The following is a 27342-nucleotide window of genomic DNA, read 5'->3' as shown; positions in this document are numbered from 1 at the left end:
TTAGAATAAGGGGCTGCTCTTTCAAAACTGAGATGAGGAGAAACTTCTTCACTCAGAGGGTAGTAGGTCTGTGGAATTTGCTGCCCCAGGAAGCTATGGATGCTACATCATTAAATAAATTTAAAACAGAAATAGACAGTTTCCTAGAAGTAAAGGGAATTAGGGGTTACGGGAAGCGGGCAGGAAATTGGACATGAATTTAGATTTGAGGTTAGGATCAGATCAGCCATGATCTTATTGAATGGCGGAGCAGGCTCGAGGGGCCGATTGGCCTACTCCTGCTCCTATTTCTTATGTTCTTATTTCTTATATTCTTATGTAATGTAGCGCTGCAATTGTTTTAGAAAGGAAGCACATTGGATAACAATGAAGCTACTTACAGTCAGTGAAGTAAACGAAGGCCGCTTTATACTTGTAAGAACACTTCTTTCTGAAGTCACTTATCAGCGCATCTACCGACTGAAAAGTAAAAGAATACATGATGTAGCAAACATTATCCTTCAAGTAGTTCACAAATATTTACTCAAATGCATTTTCCCTCATTTATAATTAAATGCTGCAAGGCGCAACAAATTTGTTTTGTTTTTGGGGTTGGAACAAGTATTTGATCTAATTTTAATATAACCATATGTTTTCATATGTATTCAGGGAATATGGGTCAGCTCTAGAAATAAAAGTATTGCATCTAGCATACATCCACAGAGGATCACACCACATAAAGACATCATATGGCTATAGGGCAGAAAACCGTGACAGTAGTTATTTGAGCTGATCTTTTAACCATGCTGACTGATTCAAATATCTTAATTAAATGTGAACCAATTAACAGTTCCATTGATTAGACAGTCGGAAAAACTGCTAATCAACAACCAGGGACCGCCACAAAATAAATATCGCTGAATTTTATTTCAAAGCCATCATTCAAGAACCAGCAAGTACTAGAAAAACCAAATAATTCCTTCAAAAACAAATTTGCTCAACTCCTTTAAGTTGTTACGTTCAAAGCAATCACTAAACTTACCCAACTTAGAAAATCATTAACTGGACGTACAAATATTTTTCTCTCCTGCCCAATTCCTAGCACAGACATACTCTGATCAAAAGGGAAAACTGGTAGTTGTACTCTATTTAAAAAGTTATTGCTTCAATATAACCACACTGTTAAAATGCTGCTTTATGTAGGCAACATAATTTACAGAAATATCTGTAATACTTTTGAAAATTCAATATTAACTATGGTACATATGGGCAGATTCTTTTGCTTAGTCCAATAGACCACAGCTATCAGTAATAATGGTCATGGTCATCTTGAGATACTAAGTTAGCTTTGAACCACAAGAGAAACATTTTCTAGTGGGCAGGTAGAATATGGGAGCTTGGCGAGTGCTGGAATTCAGACAGAGAAACAAATGCAAAAAGCAACAAACCAATTTGAAAATATGGCTGCAAATTTAGCACATGAATAAAGTGCTTATTTGGGAAGAGAGGTTAAGGAAAAGAAAGAACCTTATTCAGAAGCGTTTGAGGACTGGTACACAGAATTTAAAAAAATACTTTAGCTATAGATCAAGACCAAACAAAGATTGCTAGAAGTGGAAAATTCAAAATCATTCCGGTGACTACTTAAAACACAAACAGACCAATGAAAGACATTTTTAAAAATCTGGCACATTGCAACTGTCCTCACAATTCACCATGTCAAGTCCTAGATCTCATCATGGAGAGGTGCTAAGTTCCCCACAGGGTGGCAGATAAGGAGAACCACATTCACCACACCCTGTAGCCTCCCTTGCACACCTCCTAGCAGCTTGAGATAGACTTGCAGAGGCAAAGACATAGGAGAAAACCATCAACCATAGATGATGCAAGACACAAGCAGAAGATATAAAATGGGTGCACCATTCGACCTGTGACTACATTTCCATCATGCCATCCATTTGTAAATCAGTAACTTGGTTGGGAGACAAAAGAGATAAAAGAAATTATTTCAAGAAGTGGCTTTGTATAGGCTTGCTTTGTGAAAATATACAAAGTGTTAATAATCAAGATACCAGAAAATGTGGAGAGCTAATTTGGAGAAAGCCTATGTTAACTTCCAATTAGAGCCTTAGAAAAGTATTAGCAATTACACCGTGCAAACAATGAGGCATGATGCTTCTAAAGAAAATGGGACAAGTCACAAAACTACAGCCAGTCATTGGACACAACAAAATCATACTTCATTTCACCGTCTCCTGTAATGTAGAAATGCACATACTGAACAACTCTTCCAAAACATGACAAAAGATTCTAAACGATATAAGCTTGTTCTGCATGTCAAGATATTTTTGTATTAAACACCGAACAGTATTAAGCAAAGAGCATCAGCTTCACCAAAGCTACAGAGTAGAGATTGCATTTAGATGAACAACTGATGAGGGTTAGTACACAAAAGGATGAAGACAATTTTCTCTTTTCCATCTATGATCTTACAACACAATTGTAGAAACACTTTCTTCCTCCCCCCCACCAAAGTAGAAATTAAAATGTTCAGAAGAGGCAGTGAGAAGAAATCTTACGAGTTATATTTTTATAATACTGTACTAGAACCACACTCTACTCAGAGTTTTTCTAACTTATCCTGAAAACTATACCTTTTCTGTTGGAGTAATGAAGTAGATAGCCTTCAAGTTTGGAACTGGCTCACGGTTCTTGTGCAGGTCTTCAACAACTGTGAACAGAAACATTCAGACTACAGATCATGATTCTAGAAAAATCAAATGTAATATTTACGTCATGAGCAGATTTACAATTGTGTGCCAACACAAGTCTGTTGACACTTACTGTGGGAGCTTGCACATGAAAAATGGCCGCTTGGGAGAGGTACCAGATGGCTCTCAGTGCCCAAAGAGTCACCAGCTCCAGGAGAGCAGAGGAGAAGGACTAGAATTAATGAATATGCACCCATAATATTAACTCCACACACAGAATCAAAACAAAGGGATGCAAAGAGAATTTTATATTTGTATTCCCACATACATGGTGTAAACAGAACATACAACTCAGAATAATGGAACAAACAATTTCATTCATAAGGATAGACCAACTCATCACGAGTTATTAGATCATTTAAAGGAATAAAATGGACATCCACTGCATATCTTAAGTGGGAAAGAACATTTATGGATCAATTTGTTTCCCCTCATGTTTGTGATGAAAAGAAGTTTAATCATATAGACTTTTATTTTTAACCACAGACATCAACCAGACAACTGTTTAGAAAAAGCAACATTCACATACCTGGGAGAAAAGCAGAAGGGCATTTATATAGCATCAGGAACATCTCAAAGCGATTTTTATACAATTAATTACTATGAAGTGCAGTGACTTGCTACGTAGACAAATGTGGCAGCCATTTTGCACAAGCAAGGTCCCAAAAACAGCAATGAGATGAACGACTAATTAATCTAATTTTGTTGATGTTGATTGAGGGAAAAACATTGGCCAGAACATAGGGAGAATTCTCTGCTCCTCTTTGAATACTGCCACCACTGGAACAGGCAGACTGATCTAAAATTCCATCTGAAGGACGGCACCTCTGACAATGCAGCACTCCCTCAGTATTGCACAAGAGCATCAGCTTAGATTATGTTTGCAAAAATGTGACTTATTAAATTCAAACAAACATACTTCTGGCATAAAACCGATTATTACGTCTACCTATGAGTTAGTCCAGTATACTTCACTTGCAAGTGACACGGCCAGAATCACTTGTAGGATAGAAACAGCATCAGAATGTTTCAATATGCACCTAAGGAGATCTAATTTAGTCAGCAAGATGCACAATATAGCACTGTCTTTGTATTGCTACTCTAATTTGGCTTTGTTCAATCTTTTAAAATTTAGGATAGTTTTATAAAGAAAGACAGACGCTGACAGATTAAGGTCTTCCATTTGGGTAGATTCCAATGGAATATAAATGGGTCACAGCATTGTGTTATAAAAGTAACATCCTTAATTCAGGCACTGATCCTCCTGATCTACAAAATCTGACATCTAGTTTGATAATGGGTTTCAATTATTATGGGCGTTATCTTGGACCACTGTTTCTTTAAATTTTAAAAAAGTTTAACATTTTAAAGTTTAAATTTAGATCTTTAACAAATTAAATTAAATGTAATTAAATTTTAATTAAATATCCTACTGAAAATACAAGTTGTTCTCCCCCCCCCCACCAACCATGGCAAAAGAAATTGCAAATCTTAAACTACAACTTTAAAGGATTATTAAACTGTTGGTCCAGTTCAGTTTTTCTTGTCATCAGCAAAAGGGCACAGGAAAAATGTGAAGTACTTCAGAAGCGAGGAGTCAGTAAAGCTGAGAGAGCAGCCAAATATAAAGGGAAAATGGTTCCTTTAACTTTCACTTCCTAAGTAAAATGAGTGAATTAAAGAAATGAATATGGTAGAACAACTCGTAACGAGTGAAATTACAAATTGGGAAAATATAAATAAAATCATGAGCAGAGGAAGGTAATAAAGCAAATCCTAAAAACAGCTGTCATATGTCCCCTTTAGTGTAATAGGTGGGCTTACAATAAACCGACAACTAAAATAAAGAAAATACAAGATTATTCGCCATCAGTCATCACCGGATAATAGAAGGTGTTCTTAAAGCAGGTACATACCAGTGATACCCTCAGTCATAAGACTGGACATCTTGCAGCAGGATGAAAGAAGCTTTGTGGTATAATGGTCCAAAATAAGTATCTGCAAGTGAAAAGTGGCACTTGAGGCAATACAGTTTACTGAACTTTCAGTTGGTTAACAGTTGAACATAGGAACAGGAGGCCATTTAGCCCCTCAAGCCTGTTCTGTGACCTAATTCCACATACCCGCCTTAGTCCCATATCCCTTAATACTTTTGGTTAACAAAAATCTATCAATCTCAGATTTAAAATTAACAACTAAGCTAGCATCAACTGCTGTTTGTGGAAGAGAGTTCCAAACTTCTACCACCCTTTGCGTGTAGAAGTGTTTCCTAACTTCACTCCAAAAAGTCCTGGATCTAATTTTTAGGCTATGTCCCCTCGTCCTAGACTCCCCAGCCAGCAGAAATAGTTTCTCTCTGTCTACCCTATCAGTTCCCCTTAATATCTTGATAACTTCGATCAAATCACTCCTTAATCTTCTAAATTCCAGGGAATACAACCTTAGTTTGTATAATCTCTCCTTGTAATTTAACCCTTGGAGTCCAGGTATCATTCTAGTAAATCTACGCTGCACTCCCTCCAAGGCCAAAATGTTCTTCCTAAAGTATTGTGCCCAGAACTGAACACAGAGTACTCCAGGTGTGGTCTAACCAGGGCTTTGTATAGATGTAGCATAACTTCTATCCCCTTGCATTCTAGTCCTCTAGATATAAAGGCCAGCATTCCATTAGTCTTTCTGATTATTTTCTGTTCCTGTCTATGACATTTTAATGATCTATGTACATGGACCCCCAAGTCTCTTTGGACTTCCATTGTTCCGAGCTTTTTACCATTTAGAAAGTACTTTGATCTATCTTTTTTAGGTGGGGGGGGGGGGGGGGGGAGATGACAAAATGTGCTGCATTTTAACCAATTTTAGTTACAAAGATACACCATTGCTAGGACTGATTCAAAGTGATTACTTACATTTCAAGTTTAAAAAGTGCATTCGCAATGTTAATATTCCCAATGCTGAATCTCTTATAAAATCTGAATGTTTAATATATCACTCACATGAAAGGAGGCATAAATTATAACATTTTGAATAGGGAATAAAGGAGGTGTAAAAAAGAAAGTTTAAGGATGACATTTGTAAGAAACAACCTCACTAGCGATGTGCCAATCAATAGGTAAGTAGTGTCTCACCAAGGTTTCAAGAACATTGCATTAGAGGGTGTAATGTTCAAACCGAGTTATCATCTCCAGTCAGACTCGTTTATGCCTGGTTCATTAAACCAAACTTCTCGGGATCCACACAATTTTTTTACTGACAAACTGGTTCCATTATAAATGTTCCGGATAATTCAAAAACCTTGCACTCCAAATCAGAACTAAATTAACTGAATGCCAACAGCAAATCTCCATTTTTCTCTCTGCTCATTAAACTAAATCAGCTGCGTGTTAGACTGATTTGCTGCCCATTAACAGACATGCCTATCATTCCGCTGTCTTGCAATTTCTGGCATCTAATTTCCTGCCCAGACTATGTGATAATGAGCCCAGTGCGGTACAAAATATTCTATTCTATGGGCCTGGTTCCTTTTTGTTTTGAACCCTGAATCAGTAGAGCGTTCAGGGGAAAATAATCCAGAACTGTCGCCCACTCCATCTTCAGTAACCTTTTGTGATGCCTTTCAATCTTTGGTTATGTGCAGCAACACCCATGCCCTAACAATAGCCATTTCACTAACAATGTTAAATTTATGGATAGTCAAAGTGGCCAACAATCATGATAGATCAACATAAAATATATTTTCATCAAGCTGCTGGGAGAAGCATTAGAGACAATTGAAACTTGATTGCAGTGTAAGCTTGTCAAGATTCTAACAGCTACTAGGAAAAGTATAAACCTTGCATTTTCATAGCACCTTTCATTTGAAACATCCCAAAGCAGTTCACATAATGAATTTGTTTTTGAAGTGCAATAACTTTTATTCAGGTAACTAGACCATGGTGCAATAAAGTTATACAGTTTAAACTACTGCAGGCTATGTGTCTCTGAACACCCACAACCTGTTAGTCTGCCAACAACTGCTGGCTAGCTTTTTGGTGTGCAGGTTTACTTTTAAAAAAAATTAACATTCCTTTCCTTTATATATTATTTTTTAAATTGGTGTCAAATTAATCCAGACATTTGCAATCCATGGCAAATTTGGGTACTCCAAATATATTTGGATATATCAAGACTGACTGTGTACTTTACTGGGGTTGGATAAATTGGTGATGATTCCTACAGTTTCACAGTTGAGTAGTTCCTTCTCCAATGCCACATTTGATGGGCTTTCAATGCTCAGTCTCAATACTGTCTCTTTTGATATGTTGTTGGTACACACAGGGTGGACAGTATTAAGTGCACTTAAGATACATCAGTTCATCCACAATATAATGGCTTGCATTAATTAGTTTTAAAAATGCACAGGGTTTCCTGCGAGAACATGGAGCTTCCTGTCCCTCGTTTTATCTCCCTCTGGACCAACTTTAACCACAAATCTTCTACCTCCAAAAAGGGAAGAACAGACAGCCTGTTCCCAGTGCTGCTCTCGGCTACTCATCACAAGGTGTGTGCAAGAGTGGCCCAGAGGAAATCATTTTCCCCTCCCCATTCAACACAATGGACATTTAGAATATAAGCAGTGTTAGGGGAATTGAATAGGAATTCCATCAGTTCTTGGTGTCACACGTTGGGCGTCATATCAGAATCAACAAACATTACATTTTCAAGACATCAATTACTTTTTTTTTTAATTAAAAAAGTGGTAAATTATTCATCAAACATGTTCGAAACATTAAATCAGATTCATGAAAGCAGTTTGCTTTAATCAAGTACTTGCCATACCTTCCATTCTCCTTCTTTCATGCAGTCATCTATCACATATTTCTTGATCTCTGCAAGAAAAAATTGCAATTGGAAACTTTCTTCACTCAAATAGAAATGTAATTCACTAGTTAAGTTCTTGACTATAGCAAGTCCTCTGCTGCTTTTAAATGCATTTTCTGTATCATTTATGAGTATTTATATACAATTTGTATAAAGTAGCATTTCAAATATCTTGAATTATAGCCTAGTCCTCATCTCTATATGATCACTTTTAACGCAAGTCTTTCAGTTGCGCACTGTATACTTGCATTGCCCGGCACATGGCAAATCACACCTGAAATGGCTAGTTCCAATGCAGTTTAAAAGATTATTTTGGATATCTGTTTATTAATGTACCCAGTGATGATCATAATGGCTACCTACTGAAAATGTTTAGGTCTACAAAAATGCAAAAACCATTTTGCAATTTATCACAATGTTTACCTAATTTAACTTTGTGCAGAAGAGCTTCTCTTGTCTCAAAGGGTTAAATTCCCTACCCTTGAAAATAACTTGAGATTAGATATTTCTGGGGAAATTCAGAGTAAGGGGTAAACATGAAAATTATTCATGAGTGAGTTAGAGCTAATAGCAGAGTAAGTGATGTGCTATATTCTACATTTACCCTATGCAAACATTAGTTTAAAGTTTGTGCTCATTGGTTACAAAAGACATTGGATTTTTTTCATATTTCTCAATTACAATTAATCATGGAAAGATTAATCAATATCATGTTTTAAATGATAACGCAAATGCTATAAATCACAGTATTTAGTGACCACATTCTGTTCTGAATTTTCTTTTAACATCCATTCTGCCTTTTCTCCTTTCTGAAATACTTGACAGCCACAGGGCTAAAATTTCTCAATAGCACAAAGACTTTCTATATACTGTATCATATTTATATGATGACAGCCTAATCTATTTAACCTAAATTCTATTTAAGGGATTCGCAATCTGACAGACAATGAAAATGGGGTGTGGCAGAGAAAAGTAATTTCTAATTACTATTCCATGACCATGCAGACACTGCGACAACGGATGAACGGACACCGCGCAACAATCGCCAGACAGGAGGGTTCCCTCCCAGTCGGGGAACACTTCAGCAGTCAAGGACATTCAGCCACCGACCTTCGAGTAAGCGTACTCCAAGGCGGCCTTCGAGACACACGACAACGCAAAATCGTCGAGCAGAAATTGATAGCCAAGTTCCGCACCCATGAGGACGGCCTCAACCGGGATCTTGGGTTCATGTCACGCTACACGTAACCCCACCAGCGAACAAAAGTTATCTGTTTTTAATATAACGGGTCATTTGCTGTCTTTCTCTTCCTTCCGGATGTTTCTATGTTTCTGCCTCTCTCTGTTTTTTTTTGGTTGTTTGTATATTCGGTGGTCCTGTAGGTAACACCTCTCTGTCTGAACACTTTGATTGCCTTGGCAACGGGCAGTTGGAAAGATTATCTGTAATCACCAGGTATTGTTCTGTAATTTATAAATGCGAAAGGTTCGAGGATTTCTTGACATTCACCTGAGGAAGGAGGAAGCCTCCGAAAGCTTGTGATTTTCAAATAAAATTGTTGGACTATAACTTGGTGTTATAAAATTGTTTACAATTGTCAACCCCAGTCCATCACCGGCATCTCCACATCATGACCATAAAACACCATTTTACTTCACTAATGTAATTCACACACCAGTGATACATCAGCAGATTTTCTTACCTGCATAATTTACTTTTCAGATGGGAAAACAGAAGTTTGAACAGGTGCACTCTAATATAATTAATCTTTTGACTACTGCTTAATTACTTCCTAAGAAACGTCAACTAAAAGAAACACAATGTCGCAATATTGACATTTTGCTGTTCACTTCCTAATTATTGGAGATAGGACATTATTTTTTTTAAATGGTCATTGATATCTCCCTCACTTCCAGGTTTGTCACAAAAGAAGCCAGCTGGATTATTGCTGGGCAGGTAATCAACTTACAATCATTAATATCGAAGCTGCACATTTACATTTTTAAGTTCATGTGTAAATCAATTAAACACAACCCATAGCAGACATCTCCCTTCCAGTAATCCTACCCAAGAGTAACCCATCTGAATATTTCTTTTAAGGAGGCATATTTTACATTTGAATAAACTTTTAATCCAGATGGAGACGTAGCCTTGAATTTGAATCAATACACCAAATGTATTTCCCAAATAAGCAAAACTAGATTAACAAAAAAGGAAAGAAAACCAACTGCCTTCGTGGACAGTGACTCATTGCTTTGTTTCTCTCTAATGAAAGGTGCAATATACCTACAGTGCACAAAACTATGTGATAATACCCCAGGTGTACAAAGGCGTGTGATAATATCCCTACACCGTACAAAAAGGTGTAATAATATCCCTACATTGTTCAAAAAGGTATGATAACATGTAAAATGCACAGAAAGTTGTGATAATATCCCAAGTGTACAAAGCCATGCTAATATCCCTGCAGTGCACAAAAGATGAGATTCCAGACCATTAAATCTGCAGATGATAAAATATATGCAAGTGTCGGCAAAACAAACACATTTGGTAAACTGAAAGATGATTTATATAAATGAATGGGCTCATAAATGGCTGCTGTAATTTAATGTGGAGAAGTGCTGTGTTGTGCACATGGGGCTAGACAACTCAAGGCATGTCCACTTCATACATGGATACTCAAGAAAAGTTCGAGCAGGAAAGGGCTTGGGGTAGTCATTGGCCAGTCACCAAAAAGCAATATGAGGTAGCTCTATCAAAAGCAAATAGAGTTATGGAAGTATTGCTGGGTCAATAAAGTACAAATCTTATGTCTTACAAGGCTTTCATACAACCCCACTTGTTTGGCACATTCATACTTGGATTATATCAAGTTTTGGTCCTTACATCTAGTTATGGATAGCGAGTTCTAGAGAGGGTGAAGAGCAGCCAGTGAAGTTGATAATAAAACTTACATCTCTTGGAAAGGCTTGGATAATTAGTTATTCGTGTTAGAGAAATGTAGACTCAGTGGGATATGATTGCAGTTTTAAAAATTATGAAAATCAATTTGGATAAGATATTCAAAACGTATAGTGATAGTACAACTAGAGGACACACCGACAAAATGGATTAGCAAGTAGTCAAACTGGCTGTCAAGAAGTTTATTTTCTCAGGCGGTTGTTACCCTGTGGAACAGGACGAGGTAACTACACATGTACTTCAGTCTTCTAGTAAATCGGACTTGATAAGCCCATGAGGAAGGACAACATTAGGGCACGTCAGGATGTGAGTCTAAGTTAGCTTCACCTAGATGTGCACGAGTCTTCAGGAACTTGTTTAACTGTCTTGTGGAGTTGCAGAGTAATATGCCAGAGCTTTCTTGAAACTGGCCACACGCTGGAGCTAGATTAATTAGTATTTGAGAGTGCCGTACGGTGATTGCTCCATCTAGTTGACTGACTGATGCCTGGTAGTCTTTTCTTTTAGTGTATTTCAAAAGAAAGTCACCTGTTATCCCCAAAGTGCAATTTTCAATTTTTTTTTTAAATCAATTTTTCTGATAAAGCTATATTACAAACTTAAAATCCATGCTCATTTGTACTATATATGGCAAATTTCCCATTCTACAGTCAGGCTAAATCTCCTTTTGGTATTTTTAAAACTGTTAACCACATTTTATTTTTGGTTACCTAGAAGTTGTTGTATCAACTTATAAAGAGTCAGCTGGACACTCAAAGCAAAAAGTAGCACTTGACTTATGTACAATAGCTTAGATACGTTTTCTGATCTAAATTTGTAGCATCTATTATTATATTGCCACCTCAACCTATTAATATCATCTTCACAACTGACAGCAGTCTCTATAGACAGATGGTATATTTCATATCTTAATACAAAAATCAAGTTATCAGAATTGCTTCTCTGTTGAAGTCATGTTTGGTGGTCTCTACATACAGATGCCTTTAGCTTCCAATGTTAGTGGAAAAGTTTATGTAACAAAACTGTACTGAACAGAACAATGGATTTTACAGGGTACAATTGATCAAAAGCATCGCGGAAGCACTCAATAAGATGACAATTCATGTTAAATACATTACTGCTTTGTAAAAACATAATTGCATAATTTGCACGTGATATATTCATAACATTTAACGTGCCTGCCAAGATGGAAAGAGTGTCGTTAAAAAAAGTCCAATATGTATCCTGGTGCTTTAACACTGGAGCTGTACAGGATATTTCTAGGTTAATTCACGTGACAGTAAGAAGTGGCTGACTGCATTAGACACAGTAAAGGCTTATGGATCCTGACAATAAGAACATAAGAAATAGGAGCAGGAGTAGGCCAATCGGCCGCTCGAGCCTGCTCCGCCATTTAAAAGATCATGGCTGATCTGATCCTAACCTCAAATCTAAAATCATGTCCAATTTCCTGCCCGCTCCCCGTAACCCCTAATTCCCTTTACTTCTAGGAAACTGTCTATTTCTGTTTTAAATTTATTTAATGATGTAGCTTCCACAGCTTCCTGGGGCAGCAAATTCCACAGACCTACTACCCTCTGAGTGAAGAAGTTTCTCCTCATCTCAGTTTTGAAAGAGCAGCCCCTTATTCTAAGATTATGCCCCCTAGTTCTAGTTTCACCCATCCTTGGGAACATCCTTACCGCATCCACCTGATCAAGCCCCTTCACAATCTTATGTTTCAATAAGATCGCCTCTCATTCTTCTGAACTCCAATGAGTAGAGTCCCAATCCACTCAACCTCTCCTCATATGTCCACCCCCTCATCCCCGGGATTAACCGAGTGAACCTTCTTTGTACTGCCTCGAGAGCAAGTATGTCTTTTCTTAAATATGGACACCAAAACTGTATGCAGTATTCCAGGTGCGGTCTCACCAATACCTTATATAACTGCAGCAATACCTCCCTGTTTTTATATTCTATCCCCCTAGCAATAAAAGCCAACATTCCGTTGGCCTTCTTGATCACCTGCTGCACCTGCATACTAACTTTTTGATTTTCTTGCACTAGGACCCCCAGATCCCTTTGTACTGCAGTACTTTCCAGTTTCGCGCCATTAAGATAATAACTTGCTCTGATTTTTCCTGCCAAAGTGCATAACCTCACATTTTCCAATATTGTATTGCATCTGACAAATCTCCGCCCACTCACCCAGCCTGTCTATATCCCCTTGTAGGTTTTTTTATGTCCTCCTCACTCTCTACTTTCCCTCCCATCTTTATATCATCTGCAAACTTTGATATGTTACACTCGGTCCCCTCCTCCAAATCGTTAATATAGATTGTAAAGTGTTGGGGACCCAGCACCGACCCCTGCGGAACACCACTGGCTACTGGTTGCCAGTCCGAGAATGAACCATTTATCCCAACTCTCTGCTTCCTCCACCCATGCCAGAATATTACCCCCAATCCAGTGATTCTTTATCTTGAGCAATAATCTTTTATGTGGCACCTTGTCGAATGCCTTCCGGAAGTCTAAATACACTACGTCCACTGGTTCCCCTTTATCCACCCTGTACGTTATGTCCTCGAAGAATTCAAGCAAATTTGTCAGACATGACTTCCCCTTCGTAAAGCCATGCTGACTTTGTCCTATTAAATTCTGTTTATCCAAATGTTCCGCTACTGTCTCCTTAATAATAGACTCCAAAATTTTACCCACCACAGATGTTAGGCTAACTGGTCTATAATTTCCAGCCTTCTGCCTACTACCCTTTTTAAATAAGGGTGTTACATTAGCAGTTTTCCAATCTGCCGGGACCTTTGCCGAGTCCAGAGAATTTTGGAAAATTATTACCAAAGCATCCACAATCCCTACTGCCACTTCCCTCAAGACCCTAGGATGTAAGCCATCAGGTCCTGGGGATTTATCCGCCTTGAGTCCCATTAATTTACTGAGTACCAATTCCTTAGTGATTTTAATCGTATTTAGCTCCTCCCCCGCCTTGAGCCCCCTGTTTGTCCAGTGTTGGGATATTCTTAGTGTCCTGGCTGTAGTGCTAACACTCTGTCCGCCATAACTAGCCACTCCTGGCCAAACTATTCCAGTTCAGTTATGACACTGGCATCTACCAGACAATGTGGAAGTTTGCCGAGGTATGTCCTAGCCACAAAAATCAGGATAAATCCAACCGAGTCAATTACCATTCTATCGGTCTCCTCTCAATCATCAGTAAAGTGATGAAAGGATTGAGCCATCAAATAACACCTACTCACCAATAACCTGCTCGCCAATGCTCAGTTCTGGTCCTATCAGAACCAGTTAGCTCTTGACCTCGTCACAACCTCGATCCAGACACAAGCGCAAGAGCTGAATGCCAGAGGAGAGATGTAAGTCGCTGAACTCTACATCAGGGCAGCATTCGACTGAGTATAGCACCAAGGAGCCCTAGCAAAGCTGAAGTCAATGGGGGAGGGGGGGGTTCAAAGAGAAAATCCTCTAGCAGTTGGAGTCATGCTGACTCAAAGGAAGATGGTGGAGGTTGTTGCAGGATAATCATCACAGGCCCAGGACATCGCTGCAGGAGTTCCTCAAGACAGCATCATTAGTTCATTATTGGCTGCTTCACCAATAACTTTCCCTCCATCATAAGGTCAGGAGTGAGGCTGCTCACTGATGATTCTACAGTGTTCAGCTCCATTTGTGACTCCTCCAGTAAGGAAACACCCATTTCAGATTACAGCAGGACTTGGGCAACATCCATCATTGGACTGACAAGTGGCAGGTGTCATTCATGCCACGTAAGTGCCAGATAATGACCATCTCCAACAAGAAAAGGTCTAACCACCTCCCTCTGATCTTCAACAGCATCACCATTGCCAAGTCACCCACCATCAACATCTTGGAGGTCACCACTGACCAGAATCTTAACCATATACATCATGGTTATAACAACAAGGCAGGGACTGGGTATTCTGCAACAAGTGGCTCACAATCTGACCCCTCAAATCCTCTCCAGCATCTGCAAGACACAAGTTAGGGGTGTGACTGAACATTGACCACTGGCCTGGATGGGTGCAGCTGCATCAATACTTATGTAGCTCAGCGCCATCCAGGACACAGCAGTCTACTTAATCGACACCCCTGCCACTGGATTCAATATGCACCCCCCATGACCACCAGCACACTCACTGCAGTTGTACTATTTACAGGATGCACAGCAGCAACTCATCAGCACCTCCCAGCCCTGCAACCTGTACAACCAACAAGGGCAAAAGCAGCAAAATCACAGGAACACTGTCACCCCCGAATGCTTCTCCCAATCCTCCATGCCCTGACTTGAAAATATATTGTTGTTCCTTTCTCATTGGGTCAAAATTCCCTACCTAATACCATTGTGGGAGCACCAACACAAAGACTGCAGCTGTTTGAGAAGATCCACCTTCCCAGGGCAACTAGTTATGGGCAATAAAAGCAGCTTTTGCCAGCGTTGCCCACATCCCGAGAAAAAAATGTTTTTAAGCGAACACTTGTTTAGACTTTTGAATTTTTTTTGCTTTCTTTTGTTCTGTCAATTTTCTCCCTTGCTCCAATCCTCTTCTACTATAGTGTAATTTCAGTTACAAGGTGCCTTCCAGAACCTCATCCAAGTTGTAATTATGAGAGTCTAGACAGTGTGTCTTCATGCTATTCAACATAGGGTGCAGTACAAGACAAGCCTGACACTATCTTGGCCCGACAGGTCCATTGTGTGCATTTCCTATAGTGTTACTAGCATAAACCCTGACCAAATTTCCAGGCTCCAATTTGGATCCAACCCCAATGTACTCGGACTTAAGACCAGCAATTCACTGACTACACTGGCTGAGGGGAGAGGGATTGACAAAACTTTCGCAGTATGTTTAACAACTACTCGACCGAGTTTCAGTGCTGTGCTTGTGCACACGGCGCTCTGCCTGGATACAGGGCTGTCAGTCAGAAATGCAAATCCACCATTAACACACCCAACTTTTTGGGGGTTTTTTTGCAGCTGACCAGAGTCGGGATTTTCCAACTTGTGGGGGATAGCTATTTTTTACACCAAATGCTGATTTTAAAAAAGGGATGGTCTGTCTAACATTGTGCAGAATTTTCTTTTAATGTGCTACACACTCCCCCCTCTCCCCTCCCTCGCCTTAAAGTGACCCTTCGTTATCTTCAGACACAAAAAACAAGAACTTTTTTTCAATTCACTGATACAAATCCCAGCCCAGCCCAGCTTCCCTCCCTCGGGCCGGGCTGAGTGACGGGATCCTCCCGCCGAATGCTCGACTTACACACCGACATTTTTTCCCTCCCCCGCCCCCCAACCTGTTGCCTCCGATCGGCCACTTCCGCGTCAGTCCCGCGGGGTCCCGGCGGAGGGAGAGCCGCCAGCTGCAGCCAAACTTGCAGCAAAACCGGGCAGGGAGCGGCAAAGGGTCCCGGAGCTCCGCCGCCGCTTGGTCCCCGCTATCAACTTACTTTGCCACAACACTCTCTTCAGGCTGTGCTCCGCAGTTGCCATCTTTACTCTCCCGGACAACTCCTCCAATGACGTGAGGCTCAGCGAATAGCAGACTTCAACCCGGCGGCTCCAGCCAGCTTTCAGTGAATGACACTGAACCCACAGGCGCAGCAAACACCAAACCAGGACCTGTGGGGAATGACACTGAACCCACAGGCGCTGCAAACAGCAAACCAGGACCTGTGGGGAATGACACTGAACCCACAGGCGCTGCAAACAGCAAACCAGGACCTGTGGGGAATGACACTGAACCCACAGGCGCTGCAAACAGCAAACCAGGACCTGTGGGGAATGACACTGAACCCACAGGCGCTGCAAACACCAAACCAGGACCTGTGGGGAGTGACACTGAACCCACAGGCACTGCAAACAGCAAACCAGGACCTGTGGGGAATGAAACTGAACCCACAGGCGCTGCAAACACCAAACCAGGACCTGTGGGGAATGACACTGAACCCACAGGCGCTGCAAACACCAAACCAGGACCTGTGGGGAGTGACACTGAACCCACAGGCACTGCAAACAGCAAACCAGGACCTGTGGGGAGTGACACTGAACCCACAGGCACTGCAAACACCAAACCAGGACCTGTGGGGAGTGAGACTGAACCCACAGGCACTGCAAACTGCAAACCAGGACCTGTGGGGAATGACACTGAACCCACAGGCACTGCAAACAGCAAACCAGGACCTGTGGGGAATGACACTGAACCCACAGGCACTGCAAACAGCAAACCAGGACCTGTGGGGAGTGAGACTGAACCCACAGGCGCTGCAAACTGCAAACCAGGACCTGTGGGGAATGACACTGAACCCACAGGCGCTGCAAACACCAAACCAGGACCTGTGGGGAGTGACACTGAACCCACAGGCACTGCAAACACCAAACCAGGACCTGTGGGGACTGACACTGAACCCACAGGCACTGCAAACAGCAAACCAGGACCTGTGGGGAGTGAGACTGAACCCACAGACACTGCAAACAGCAAACCAGGACCTGTGGGGAGTGACACTGAACCCACAGGCACTGCAAACAGCAAACCAGGACCTGTAGGGACTGACACTGAACCCACAGGCACTGCAAACAGCAAACCAGGACCTGTGGGGAGTGAGACTGAACCCACAGGCGCTGCAAACTGCAAACCAGGACCTGTGGGGAATGACACTGAACCCACAGGCGCTGCAAACACCAAACCAGGACCTGTGGGGAGTGACACTGAACCCACAGGCACTGCAAACAGCAAACCAGGACCTGTGGGGAGTGAGACTGAACCCACAGGCACTGCAAACAGCAAACCAGGACCTGTGGGGAGTGAGACTGAACCCACAGACACTGCAAACAGCAAACCAGGACCTGTGGGGAATGACACTGAACCCACAGGCGCTGCAAACTGCAAACCAGGACCTGTGGGGAATGACACTGAACCCACAGGCGCTGCAAACACCAAACCAGGACCTGTGGGGACTGACACTGAACCCACAGGCACTGCAAACACCAAACCAGGACCTGTGGGGAGTGAGACTGAACCCACAGACACCAAACAGCAAACCAGGACCTGTGGGGAATGACACTAAACCCACAGACACTGCAAACAGCAAACCAGGACCTGTGGGGAGTGAGACTGAACCCACAGGCGCTGCAAACATCAAACCAGGACCTGTGGGGAGTGAGACTGAACCCACAGGCACTGCAAACAGCAAACCAGGACCTGTGGGGAGTGAGACTGAACCCACAGGCGCTGCAAACAGCAAACCAGGACCTGTGGGGAATGACACTGAACCCACAGACACTGCAAACACCAAACCAGGACCTGTGGGGAGTGAGACTGAACCCACAGGCACTGCAAACAGCAAACCAGGACCTGTGGGGAATGACACTGAACCCACAGGCACTGCAAACAGCAAACCAGGACCTGTGGGGAATGACACTGAACCCACAGGCACTGCAAACAGCAAACCAGGACCTGTGGGGAATGACACTAAACCCACAGGCACTGCAAACACCAAACCAGGACCTGTGGGGAATGACACTGAACCCACAGGCACTGCAAACACCAAACCAGGACCTGTGGGGAATGACACTGAACCCACAGGCACTGCAAACAGCAAACCAGGACCTGTGGGGAGTGAGACTGAACCCACAGGCACTGCAAACAGCAAACCAGGACCTGTGGGGACTGACACTGAACCCACAGGCACTGCAAACACCAAACCAGGACCTGTGGGGACTGACACTGAACCCACAGGCACTGCAAACACCAAACCAGGACCTGTGGGGACTGACACTGAACCCACAGCAGCTGCAAACATCAAACCAGGACCTGTGGGGAATGACACTGAACCCACAGGCACTGCAAACAGCAAACCAGGACCTGTGGGGAGTGAGACTGAATCCACAGGCACTGCAAACACCAAACCAGGACCTGTGGGGAGTGACACTGAACCCACAGGCACTGCAAACAGCAAACCAGGACCTGTGGGGAATGAGACTGAACCCACAGGCACTGCAAACAGCAAACCAGGACCTGTGGGGAATGACACTGAACCCACAGGCACTGCAAACAGCAAACCAGGTCCTGTGGGGAATGACACTGAACCCACAGGCACTGCAAACAGCAAACCAGGACCTGTGGGGAATGACACTGAACCCACAGGCGCTGCAAACACCAAACCAGGACCTGACACTGAACCCACAGACACTATTGGATAATTTTGGAAAAGCATTTGAAAATGAAGAAAATAAAAGGAAAATGTGCTTTCAGTATATAGCCCCAACTGAAGACCTAGGACCTCATTCTGTTTACAATTTCTGTGATTCTGCCTAAAATATTCTGGGTGCAGTTGCTATACAAACTGATTCTAGTTTAATCAGGCCTCGAAGTTTGTTTGGTAGAAATGATTTCTGCAACAAACGTACCTGAAATACTACTTCACAATATATCCCTTTTAATAGATTTCATTACCATTGTTTGATTTTATTTTCCTGTTTTTCCCCTTTTCCTTCCCTCCCTTCCTTCCCTGAAGATGGTGACTAAGGTACAGTTCCCTGAGCACCAGTAAGCTTCTGGTACCTTGCTCAAGTGGCTATTCTTCGTATGTGAGCCTAGACAGTGAGTGCCGATAAATCGCTCACAGTGGAGCAGATAGTGCCCTCAGATACACCAAGAATTTCTCCAGGGTTCTCCTGATCGGCTGCCATAACTTCAGTGGAAGATCAGCGGAAACCTCGGATAGACACCTAAATGGGGTTTCCGCCAATCTTCAGCCGAGCTTACAGTGGCCAATCGAGAGAACCCCCAAGGAAATTCTCAACACTAGTGTCCACACTTTGAGCTTCCCTACACTTTCCACCAAGGGGTCACTGGATAGCGATCAGGAGTGGAAACCCTGGCTGATTTTTCCTCTCCCTAGCTCAGGGGCATTCAAGCTAATTGTAACACCCTGATCACTGCTCCAACTGAAACCAACTAATTCAGCACAAATTCTTTTTTCTTCCCTTTATCTCAGGATCACTTTCTGTTATGTGTGTATGTTTTAAAGTTGAGCTTGGAGCATTATGACAGAATGTTAGTAAGAATGGTGTAGAAATAAAGCACTCTTGCAAATATCCCTTTTGCTTTTAAATCAAATATACTACTGATTATTCTGGGTAAAATGTCAAGAATGCTGTATGAATAAGGTGCCACACATATCCATCCAGTAGACATTTGTTGTAAAGTACAAATGGTTGTCCCACGAAGCACATTCGGAAGCACAAAACATAGCACTTTTTTAGTTGAAGGTTATATCAGTGGCCGATCTTAACCTGGTGAGCAGCACTGAAACTTTAGTTGGTGAATTAGAGCTGTTTCAATTGTACCACTGGGGAAACTCAACAACTTATGCCTCTATGGCCTCTCCTTTCTGCATCTCCTTGACGTCTTCCAACTCTACAGCCCCCACTCCTCTAAACTCTCCGTTCCTCTGACCTCTTATGCATTCTCCCCCTTTGCCCCATGATTGGCGCCCCTGCTTTCATTTCTATAGATTCCACTATCTGAAATTCCCTCCCTAAACCTCTCCGTCTCTCTATTCCTCTCTCCTTCTTTAAGACCCTTTTAAAAACCCACCACTTTTGGTTACCTCTCCTAACTCACCTTTGGCTTGGCTTCCTAACACTTCTGTGAAGTGCCTTGGGATGTTTTTCTAGCATTAAAGGAACTAAAATAAATGCAGCATGTAGGCTTCCGAAATAAAAGAGAATTATTGACGATCAGTACCACAGGTGTAAAAACATCACTGCTTTTTAAAGAGGTTGTGAAATTAGATATGGTCAGGCTATATACAAATTCAACATCCCTTGTTTTGTCACAGACTAACATTAAATTACATTTTTGTTTTTTTTAAGCATTTATGTTCCACTCTCAAGAAATCATTCTAAAAACTAGATCCTCATTGTCATAACGTAAAAACAAAAACAAATTGCATGTTGTACATTTATCAGTGACTTGATGCCAAAATTCTTGCTGTGCACTCTGCATCCTAAAAGGATCCTAAATCTTTTTAATGAAGGTTAACATACTAAACTCTTCCCTGAGGCTATTTTTAAGTTTATTGAAAAAGGCATAATGAATTCTATGAGAGTAATGGTTTTCCAAAATAATCAAATGGGCCTTGAAAATGACTTATTCCTCCCTTAGAAATGGTAAAAGAGACTCTTTTAGAGGCCAATGTAGCACATGCTTTAAATATTATCTACTCAATGGAAGTAGGTTACTGCAATGTGATAGTAAAATTATCTGTGTAATTATACTTTATCATAGAGATTAGAACTAGAGACCACTCCTACATAGAGACATTGGAAAAGGAGTAGGCCACTCAGACCCTCAAGCCATTCAGTTTAGATCTGATCTGTACCTCAACTCCATTTACACACCTTTTCCCCATATCCCTTGATGCCCTTACCTAACAAAAATCTATTGATGTCAGTCTTGAAAATTACAATTGACCCAGCATCCACAGCCTTTTGGGGAAGAGAGTTACAAATTTCCACTACGATTTGTGTGAAAAAATGCTTCCTGATTGAATCATTTTAAAGACTTCGACTAGATCATCTTTCAACCTTCTAAGCTTAAGGAAATACAAACCAAGTTTATGCAACCTCTCCTCATAATTTAACTCTTTAAGCCATGGTATCAATCTGGTGAATCTGTACCGTACCCCCTCCAAGGCCAATATATCTTTCCTGAGGTTCGGTGCCCAAAACTGGATGCATAACTAAAGCATTACTTCCTCACTTTTGTATTCCAACCTCCTTAAGATAAAGGCCAACATTCTATTAGCCTTTTTGATTATTTTCTGTACCCTAGATTTTAGTGATTTCTGTGCATGGACACCTAAATCCCTTTACTCCTCCACAGTGCCTAAGAAAATATTCTGATCTGTCTTACTTGAGATCCAAGGTGGCTGACCTCACGCTTCCCCACATAGAACTCCATCAGCCATAGTTATGCCTATTCACGTAGTCTGTCTCTATTTATAAAATATATAGCCATCTTCTTACTCAGACATTTTAATTTAATTGACTTATCAATTAAGTAGTTTGTGTGAACACAGTTGAGAAGGCAGTGGAATTATTTAGGTACAACATTTTAAATCTAATTTCTTGTAAGAATTACCCCTGCAAGATAAACTTTGCAGACACTGCATTACGTTTCATTGCGTATTCTCTCAGCATTTTCATTGGTAAAGCTCAACTGAACTGATCCCGTCAAAATTTGATTTCCAGCACAATCCCAGCCACATGTTACCTATCCGTGTTTGTAACTAAGAGCCCAGTAATGTGCCAGATAGGCTTTGCCGCTGTGATTTGTCATTATGCTTGCTGTGGTGTATTCTAATTACTTGTTCAGGAAATTTAGGAGTAAGTTAGCAACTGCGAGATTGACGCACAAAGTCGATCTGTGTACATTTAATAGTAGATCAACAATAGAGACGAGGCTTTGGAGAGTATTTCTTGGTGTACTCTCCATGACTACATAATATTTTCAAACTGGCCTATTTTCCTATAGTGACTGAACCAATATCAGTAGGCTGGAAGTGGTCCATCTGCTGCCATTTTAGTAAGATGTACCATTGGACTGGAGTTAGGAAACAGCTGAAACGTGTACTGGCTGTCAGCCATGGACGGTTCACTATGGGTACGGCCAGGTAACAGTGCATGAGGTAAAGTTCAATGGTGCACTGGGTGAGTCATTGCAAACCCATGGGAGCATGGATTGCATTTGTTCTCTTCCACCTTCTGGCTATGTAAAGGAACAACAAGAGAGGACAACGGCAGTATCCCATAGACAGGAAGCAGGGACACATCCAAATGAAGCAGAAGGTGAGCCTAGAACCATGGGTAAGAGGCAGCAGCCAAGATATGAGTACTATTTATTTGGGGAGGAAATTAGTGCTAATATATTTATTCAAGTTTCTCTATTCTGTTTATTTTCTCAACCTATTCCAAGAGAACCAGACTCAGACATTGAATTTTTAGAAAAAGTCTGAAGCTAGGACCCTGGTAGAGCAGTATGTCAGCTCTCCATTCCGGGCGGCATCTATTCTCAGGAATTTCAGGTTCATCTAGAATTTAAATGATCTGATAACTGAACATAAAGCATTAGTCCAAAAAGGGAAGGATAAGTCTGAAAAGGGAAGGACCTGGAGTTCCACATATTGGGAACTTTCAGACATCTGGAGGTCACACAAGCTGGTAGCCCCGCCACCTACGACAGTTGGGGTAGTCCTGAGCAACATTTTAATAGGAGTTGGCTTGTCAATATTTATTTCAGCAACCATTCTTTTAGTCTGCCTGAAAGACATAGGAACATAGGAACAATAGGATCAGGAGTAGGCCATTGAGCCCCTCAAGCCTGTTCTGCTATTCAGTGAGATCATAGTTGATCTGTAACCTAATTCCATATACCCGCCATAGCACCATATCCCTTGATACCTTTGGTTAACAAAAATCTATTAATCTCTGATTTAAAATTAACAATTGAGCTAGCATCTACCACTGTTTGCAGAAGAAAGTTCCAAACTTCTACCACCCTTTGCCTGTAGAAGTGTTTCCTAACTTCACTCCTGCAAGTCCTGGCTCTAATTTTTAGGCTATGTTCCCTAGTCCTAGACTCCCCAGCCAGAGGAAATAGTTTCTTTCTAACTACCCTATCAGTTCCCCTTAATATCTTGAAAACTTCAATCAAGCCATCCCTTAACCTTCCAAATTCCAGGGAATACAACCTAGTTTGCGTAATCTCGCCTCGTAATTTAACCTTTGGAGTCCAGATATTATTCTAGTAAATCTACGCTTCAAGGCCAATATATCCTTCCTAAGGTGTGGTGCCCAGAACTGAACACAGTACTCTAGGTGTGGTCTAACTAGGGCTTTGTATAGCTGTAGCATTACTTCTATTCCTTTGTATTCCAGTCCTCTAGGTATAACGGCCAGCATTCCATTAGCCTTTTTAATTATTTTCTGTACCTGTCCATGACATTTTAATGATCTAAGTACATGGACCCCTAGGTCTCTTGGGACCTCCACTGTTCTGAGCTTTTTACCATTTAGAACGTGCTCTGATCTATCCTTTTTAGGTCCAAAGTTGATGACCTCACATTTGCCTACATTTAAATCCATTTGCCCATTCACATAAGCTATCAATATCTCTCTGTAATTTTATGCTTCCATCTACACTGCTTACAATGCTGCCTATCTTTGTGTCATCGGCAAATTTGGATATGTGGCTCTCTATCCCGCCATCTAAGTCATTAATCAATAAAGTAAATAGTTGAGGCCTCAATACAAATCCCTGTGGGACACCATTAGTCACAGCCTGCCAATTTGAGTACATGCTCATTATCCCTACTCTCTGTCTCCTGCCGCTCAGCCAATTTCCTAACCAGGTCAATAATTTGCCCTCAATTCCACGAGCTTCATCTTTGCCTAACAATCTCTAATGAGGGACTTTATTGAATGCCTTCTGGAAGTCCAGGTAAATAACATCCGTAGACATTCCCCTGTCCACTACTTTAGTCACCTCTTCAAAAAATTCAGTCAGGTTTGTCAGGCATGTGCTACCCTTTACAAATCCATGCTGGCTCTGTCTGATCAGCTGGAAATTTTCAAGGTGTTCAGTCACTCTATCCTTAAATATAGACTCTAGTAATTTCCCAACAACAGATGTTAGGCTAACTGGTCTATAAGTCCATGGTTTCCCTCTCTCACCTTTCTTAAATAGCAGAGTGACATGTGCAATTTTCCAATCTAAAGGAACAGTTCCTGACTCGAGAGAACTTTGGAAGATTATAGTTAGGGCATCTGCAATGTTCTTATCTACTTCCTTTAAAAGCCTGGGATGAAAACCATCTGGTCCTGGTGATTTGTCACTCTTTAGTGCCATTAATTTCTTCATTACTGTTAATTTGCTTACATTAATTATGGTGAGTCCCCGTCCCTGATTCAAAATTAGTTTCCTTTGGGTGTCCGGCATGCTGCCCTCTTTCTCTACCGTAAATACTGATGCAAAATAATTATTTAACATGTCCGCCATTTCCTCATTTTCTTTATCCCCATTATCAGTTTTTAAGGGGCCCATATTGCTCTTGATCACCCTCTTTTTCCTAACATAATTGTAAAAAATTTTTGTGTTGATTTTGATATCTCTTACAAGTTTCTTTTCATGCTTCCTTTTTGTAGCTCTTCCTTTCTGTTTTGTCATCCTCTGCTGTTCGTTGTATCTCTCCCAGTTGCCAGGATCTGTGCTATTTTTTGGGTTTTTTGTATGCTTTTTCTTTTAGTTTTTTGTTGTCCTTTACCTCTTTTGAGATCCATGGCTTTTTTTTTGGCAAGTAGAGCTCTTGCCCCTTAGGGGTATAAGTCGGTTCTGTATCACGTTAAATTCTTTTTTGAACACCTCCCGCCATTCTTCTGTCATTTTACCCATTAACAGATTTGCCCAGTTTACCGTGGACAGTCTCTGTTTCATCTCGTTGAAGTCAGCCTTACCTAAATTTAGAATCTTCGTAGCTGTTACGAGTTTCTCCCTTTCAAACACAACGTTGAACTCGATCATATTATGATTGATATTAGATAAATATTCACGCACCGTTAGGCTGTTAATGAAATCTGGCTCATTACTCATTATTACATCTAATATGGCCTGTCCCCTTGTTGGGTCTAGGACATATTGTTGCAGAAAGCTATCTTGAACACACTCAAGAAATTCACTACCTTTCTGACATGAGCTCGTCTGCTTGTCCCAATCTATATGAAAGTTAAAATCCCCCATTAAAACCACTCCACCTTTGCTACATGCTTGTCTAATCTCTGCATTTATAGATTCTGCCACTTCACAGCGGCTGCCAGGGGGTTTATACACAACTCCCACTGTAGTCTTAAATCCTTTTCTCTTTCTTAATTCTACCCAAAAAGTCTCCACTGCCTGCTTACCTCTCACTATATCCTCTCTTATCATTGAAGTAATTTCATCCTTACTCACTAAGGCTAGTCCTCCCCCTCTACCAGATTCCCTATCCTTCCTGTAGACCTTATAACCTGGTATATTCAGTTCCCAGTCCTGACCGTTTTACAGCCATGTCTCAGTAATGGCTGCCATGTCTCACCCTCACACACACATCATTTAGCCTGACATCGGTCGTCAGGAAAATGCTGGAATCCATTATTAAGGAAGTGGTAACAGGGCACTTAGAAAATCGTAATATGACTAGGCAGAGTCAACATGGTTTTATGAAAGGGAAATCGTGTTTGACAAACTTATTAGAGTTTTTTGAGAATGTAACCAGCAGGGTAGATAAAGGGAACCAGTGGATGTCGTATATTTGGATTTTCAAAAGGCATTTGATAAGGTGCCACATAAAAGGTTGTTACACAAGGTATGGGTTCATGGGTTGGGGTAATATATTAGCATGGATAGAGGATTGACTAAAGGACAGAAAACAGAGTAGGGATAAACAGATCATTCTCAGGTTGGCAGTCTGTAACTGGTGGGGTGCCGCAAGGATCGGTGCTTGGGCCTCAGCTATTTACAATCTATATTAATGACTTAGATGAACGGACCGAGTGTAATGTATCCAAGTTTGCTGACGATACAAAGGTAGGTGGCAAAGCAAGCTGTGAGGAGGATACAAAGAGTCTGCAAAGGGAAATAGACAGATTAAGAGAGTGGGCAAGAATGTGGCAGATGGAGTATAATGTGGGAACATGTGAGGTTATTCACTTTGGTAGGAAGAATAGGAAAAACAGAATATTTTTTAAATGGTGAGAAACTATTAAATGTTGTTGTTCAGAGAGACTTGGGTGTCCTCGTACAAGAAACACAAAAAGTTAGTATGCGGGTACACCAGGCAATTAGGAAAGTGAGACCTCACCTGGAGTACTGCATGCAGTTTTGGTCTCCTTATCTATGGAAGGATATACTTGCCTTGGAGGCGGTGCAACCAAGATTCACTAGATTAATTCCTGGGATGAGAGGGTTGTCCTATGAAGAGAGATTGAGTAGAATGGGCCTATACTCTCTGGAGTTTAGAAGACTGAGCGGTAATCTCATTGAAACACATAAGATTATGAGGGGGCTTGATAGGGTAGATGCTGAGAGATTGTTTCCCCTGGCTAGAGAGTCTAGAACTAGGGGGCATAGTCTCAGGATAAGGGGTCGGCAATTCAAGACTGAGATGAGGAGGAATTTCTTCACGTAGAGAGTTGTGAATCTTTAGAATTCTCTACTCCAGAGGGCTGTGGATGCTGAGTCATTGAATATATTCAAGGCTGAGATCGATAGATTTTTGGATTCTAGGAGAATCAAGGGATATGGGGATCGGGCGGGAAAGTGGAGTTGAGGTCGAAGATCAGCCATGATCTGACTGAATGGCTCAAGGGGTCATATGGCCTACTCCTGCTCCTATTTCTTATGTTCTTATCATGCTGCTCTCCACAGTCTCCTCACGTGGCAGCTCCAATGCTGAAGGGGTGAACGAGGAGGGTGGGGGTTTGCTGTTGCCAAATCAAAAAGAGGAGAAAAAGTGCAAGTGGGAAATAAGAATGAAAAACAAGTGGAGAAAGAGATGAAAGTGAGAGAGGTGAAAAACAAAAGTGAGAGCAAGGGGAGACGAGCAGCAAGATATGAAAGTAAGAGAGGAGAGAGATGAAAGTGAAAACCAAAGATGAAGGGCTAGAGATGAAAGGGAGGCAGAGAGCAAAACAGAAGTGGA

At 41.4% G+C, this 27342-nt stretch overlaps 2 protein-coding genes across 2 annotated transcripts in view; one reads left to right on the top strand and one right to left on the bottom strand.

Moving 5' to 3' along the window:
• The window catches only part of stxbp3 (syntaxin binding protein 3), a 54974-nt gene extending 38818 nt beyond the window's left edge, over window positions 1-16156 (bottom strand). Inside the window, exons 1-5 of the mRNA XM_067990605.1 lie at window positions 16051-16156; window positions 7566-7615; window positions 4667-4748; window positions 2634-2710; window positions 381-459 (exon numbers count right to left, since the gene is read on the bottom strand). Of these exons, the coding sequence (XP_067846706.1) occupies window positions 381-459; window positions 2634-2710; window positions 4667-4748; window positions 7566-7615; window positions 16051-16093 (331 nt within the window). The 5' untranslated portion in view covers window positions 16094-16156. The remainder of the gene's footprint in view (window positions 1-380; window positions 460-2633; window positions 2711-4666; window positions 4749-7565; window positions 7616-16050) is intronic.
• On the top strand, window positions 16120-18802 carry LOC137324914 (collagen alpha-1(I) chain-like). The gene is made up of 3 exons (XM_067989606.1): window positions 16120-16124; window positions 16167-17608; window positions 17676-18802. Exons 1-3 carry the CDS (start codon window positions 16120-16122, stop codon window positions 18800-18802), a joined length of 2574 nt encoding a protein of 857 aa, XP_067845707.1.
• The last annotated feature ends 8540 nt before the right edge of the window (window positions 18803-27342 follow it).

The sequence above is a fragment of the Heptranchias perlo genome, chromosome 9 (genome assembly GCF_035084215.1).
Source record: "Heptranchias perlo isolate sHepPer1 chromosome 9, sHepPer1.hap1, whole genome shotgun sequence".
NCBI classification, from domain to species: Eukaryota; Metazoa; Chordata; class Chondrichthyes; order Hexanchiformes; family Hexanchidae; genus Heptranchias; species Heptranchias perlo.
The sequence above is the reverse complement of the archived record's forward strand: the minus strand, read 5'-3'. Positions and strand labels throughout refer to the sequence as shown.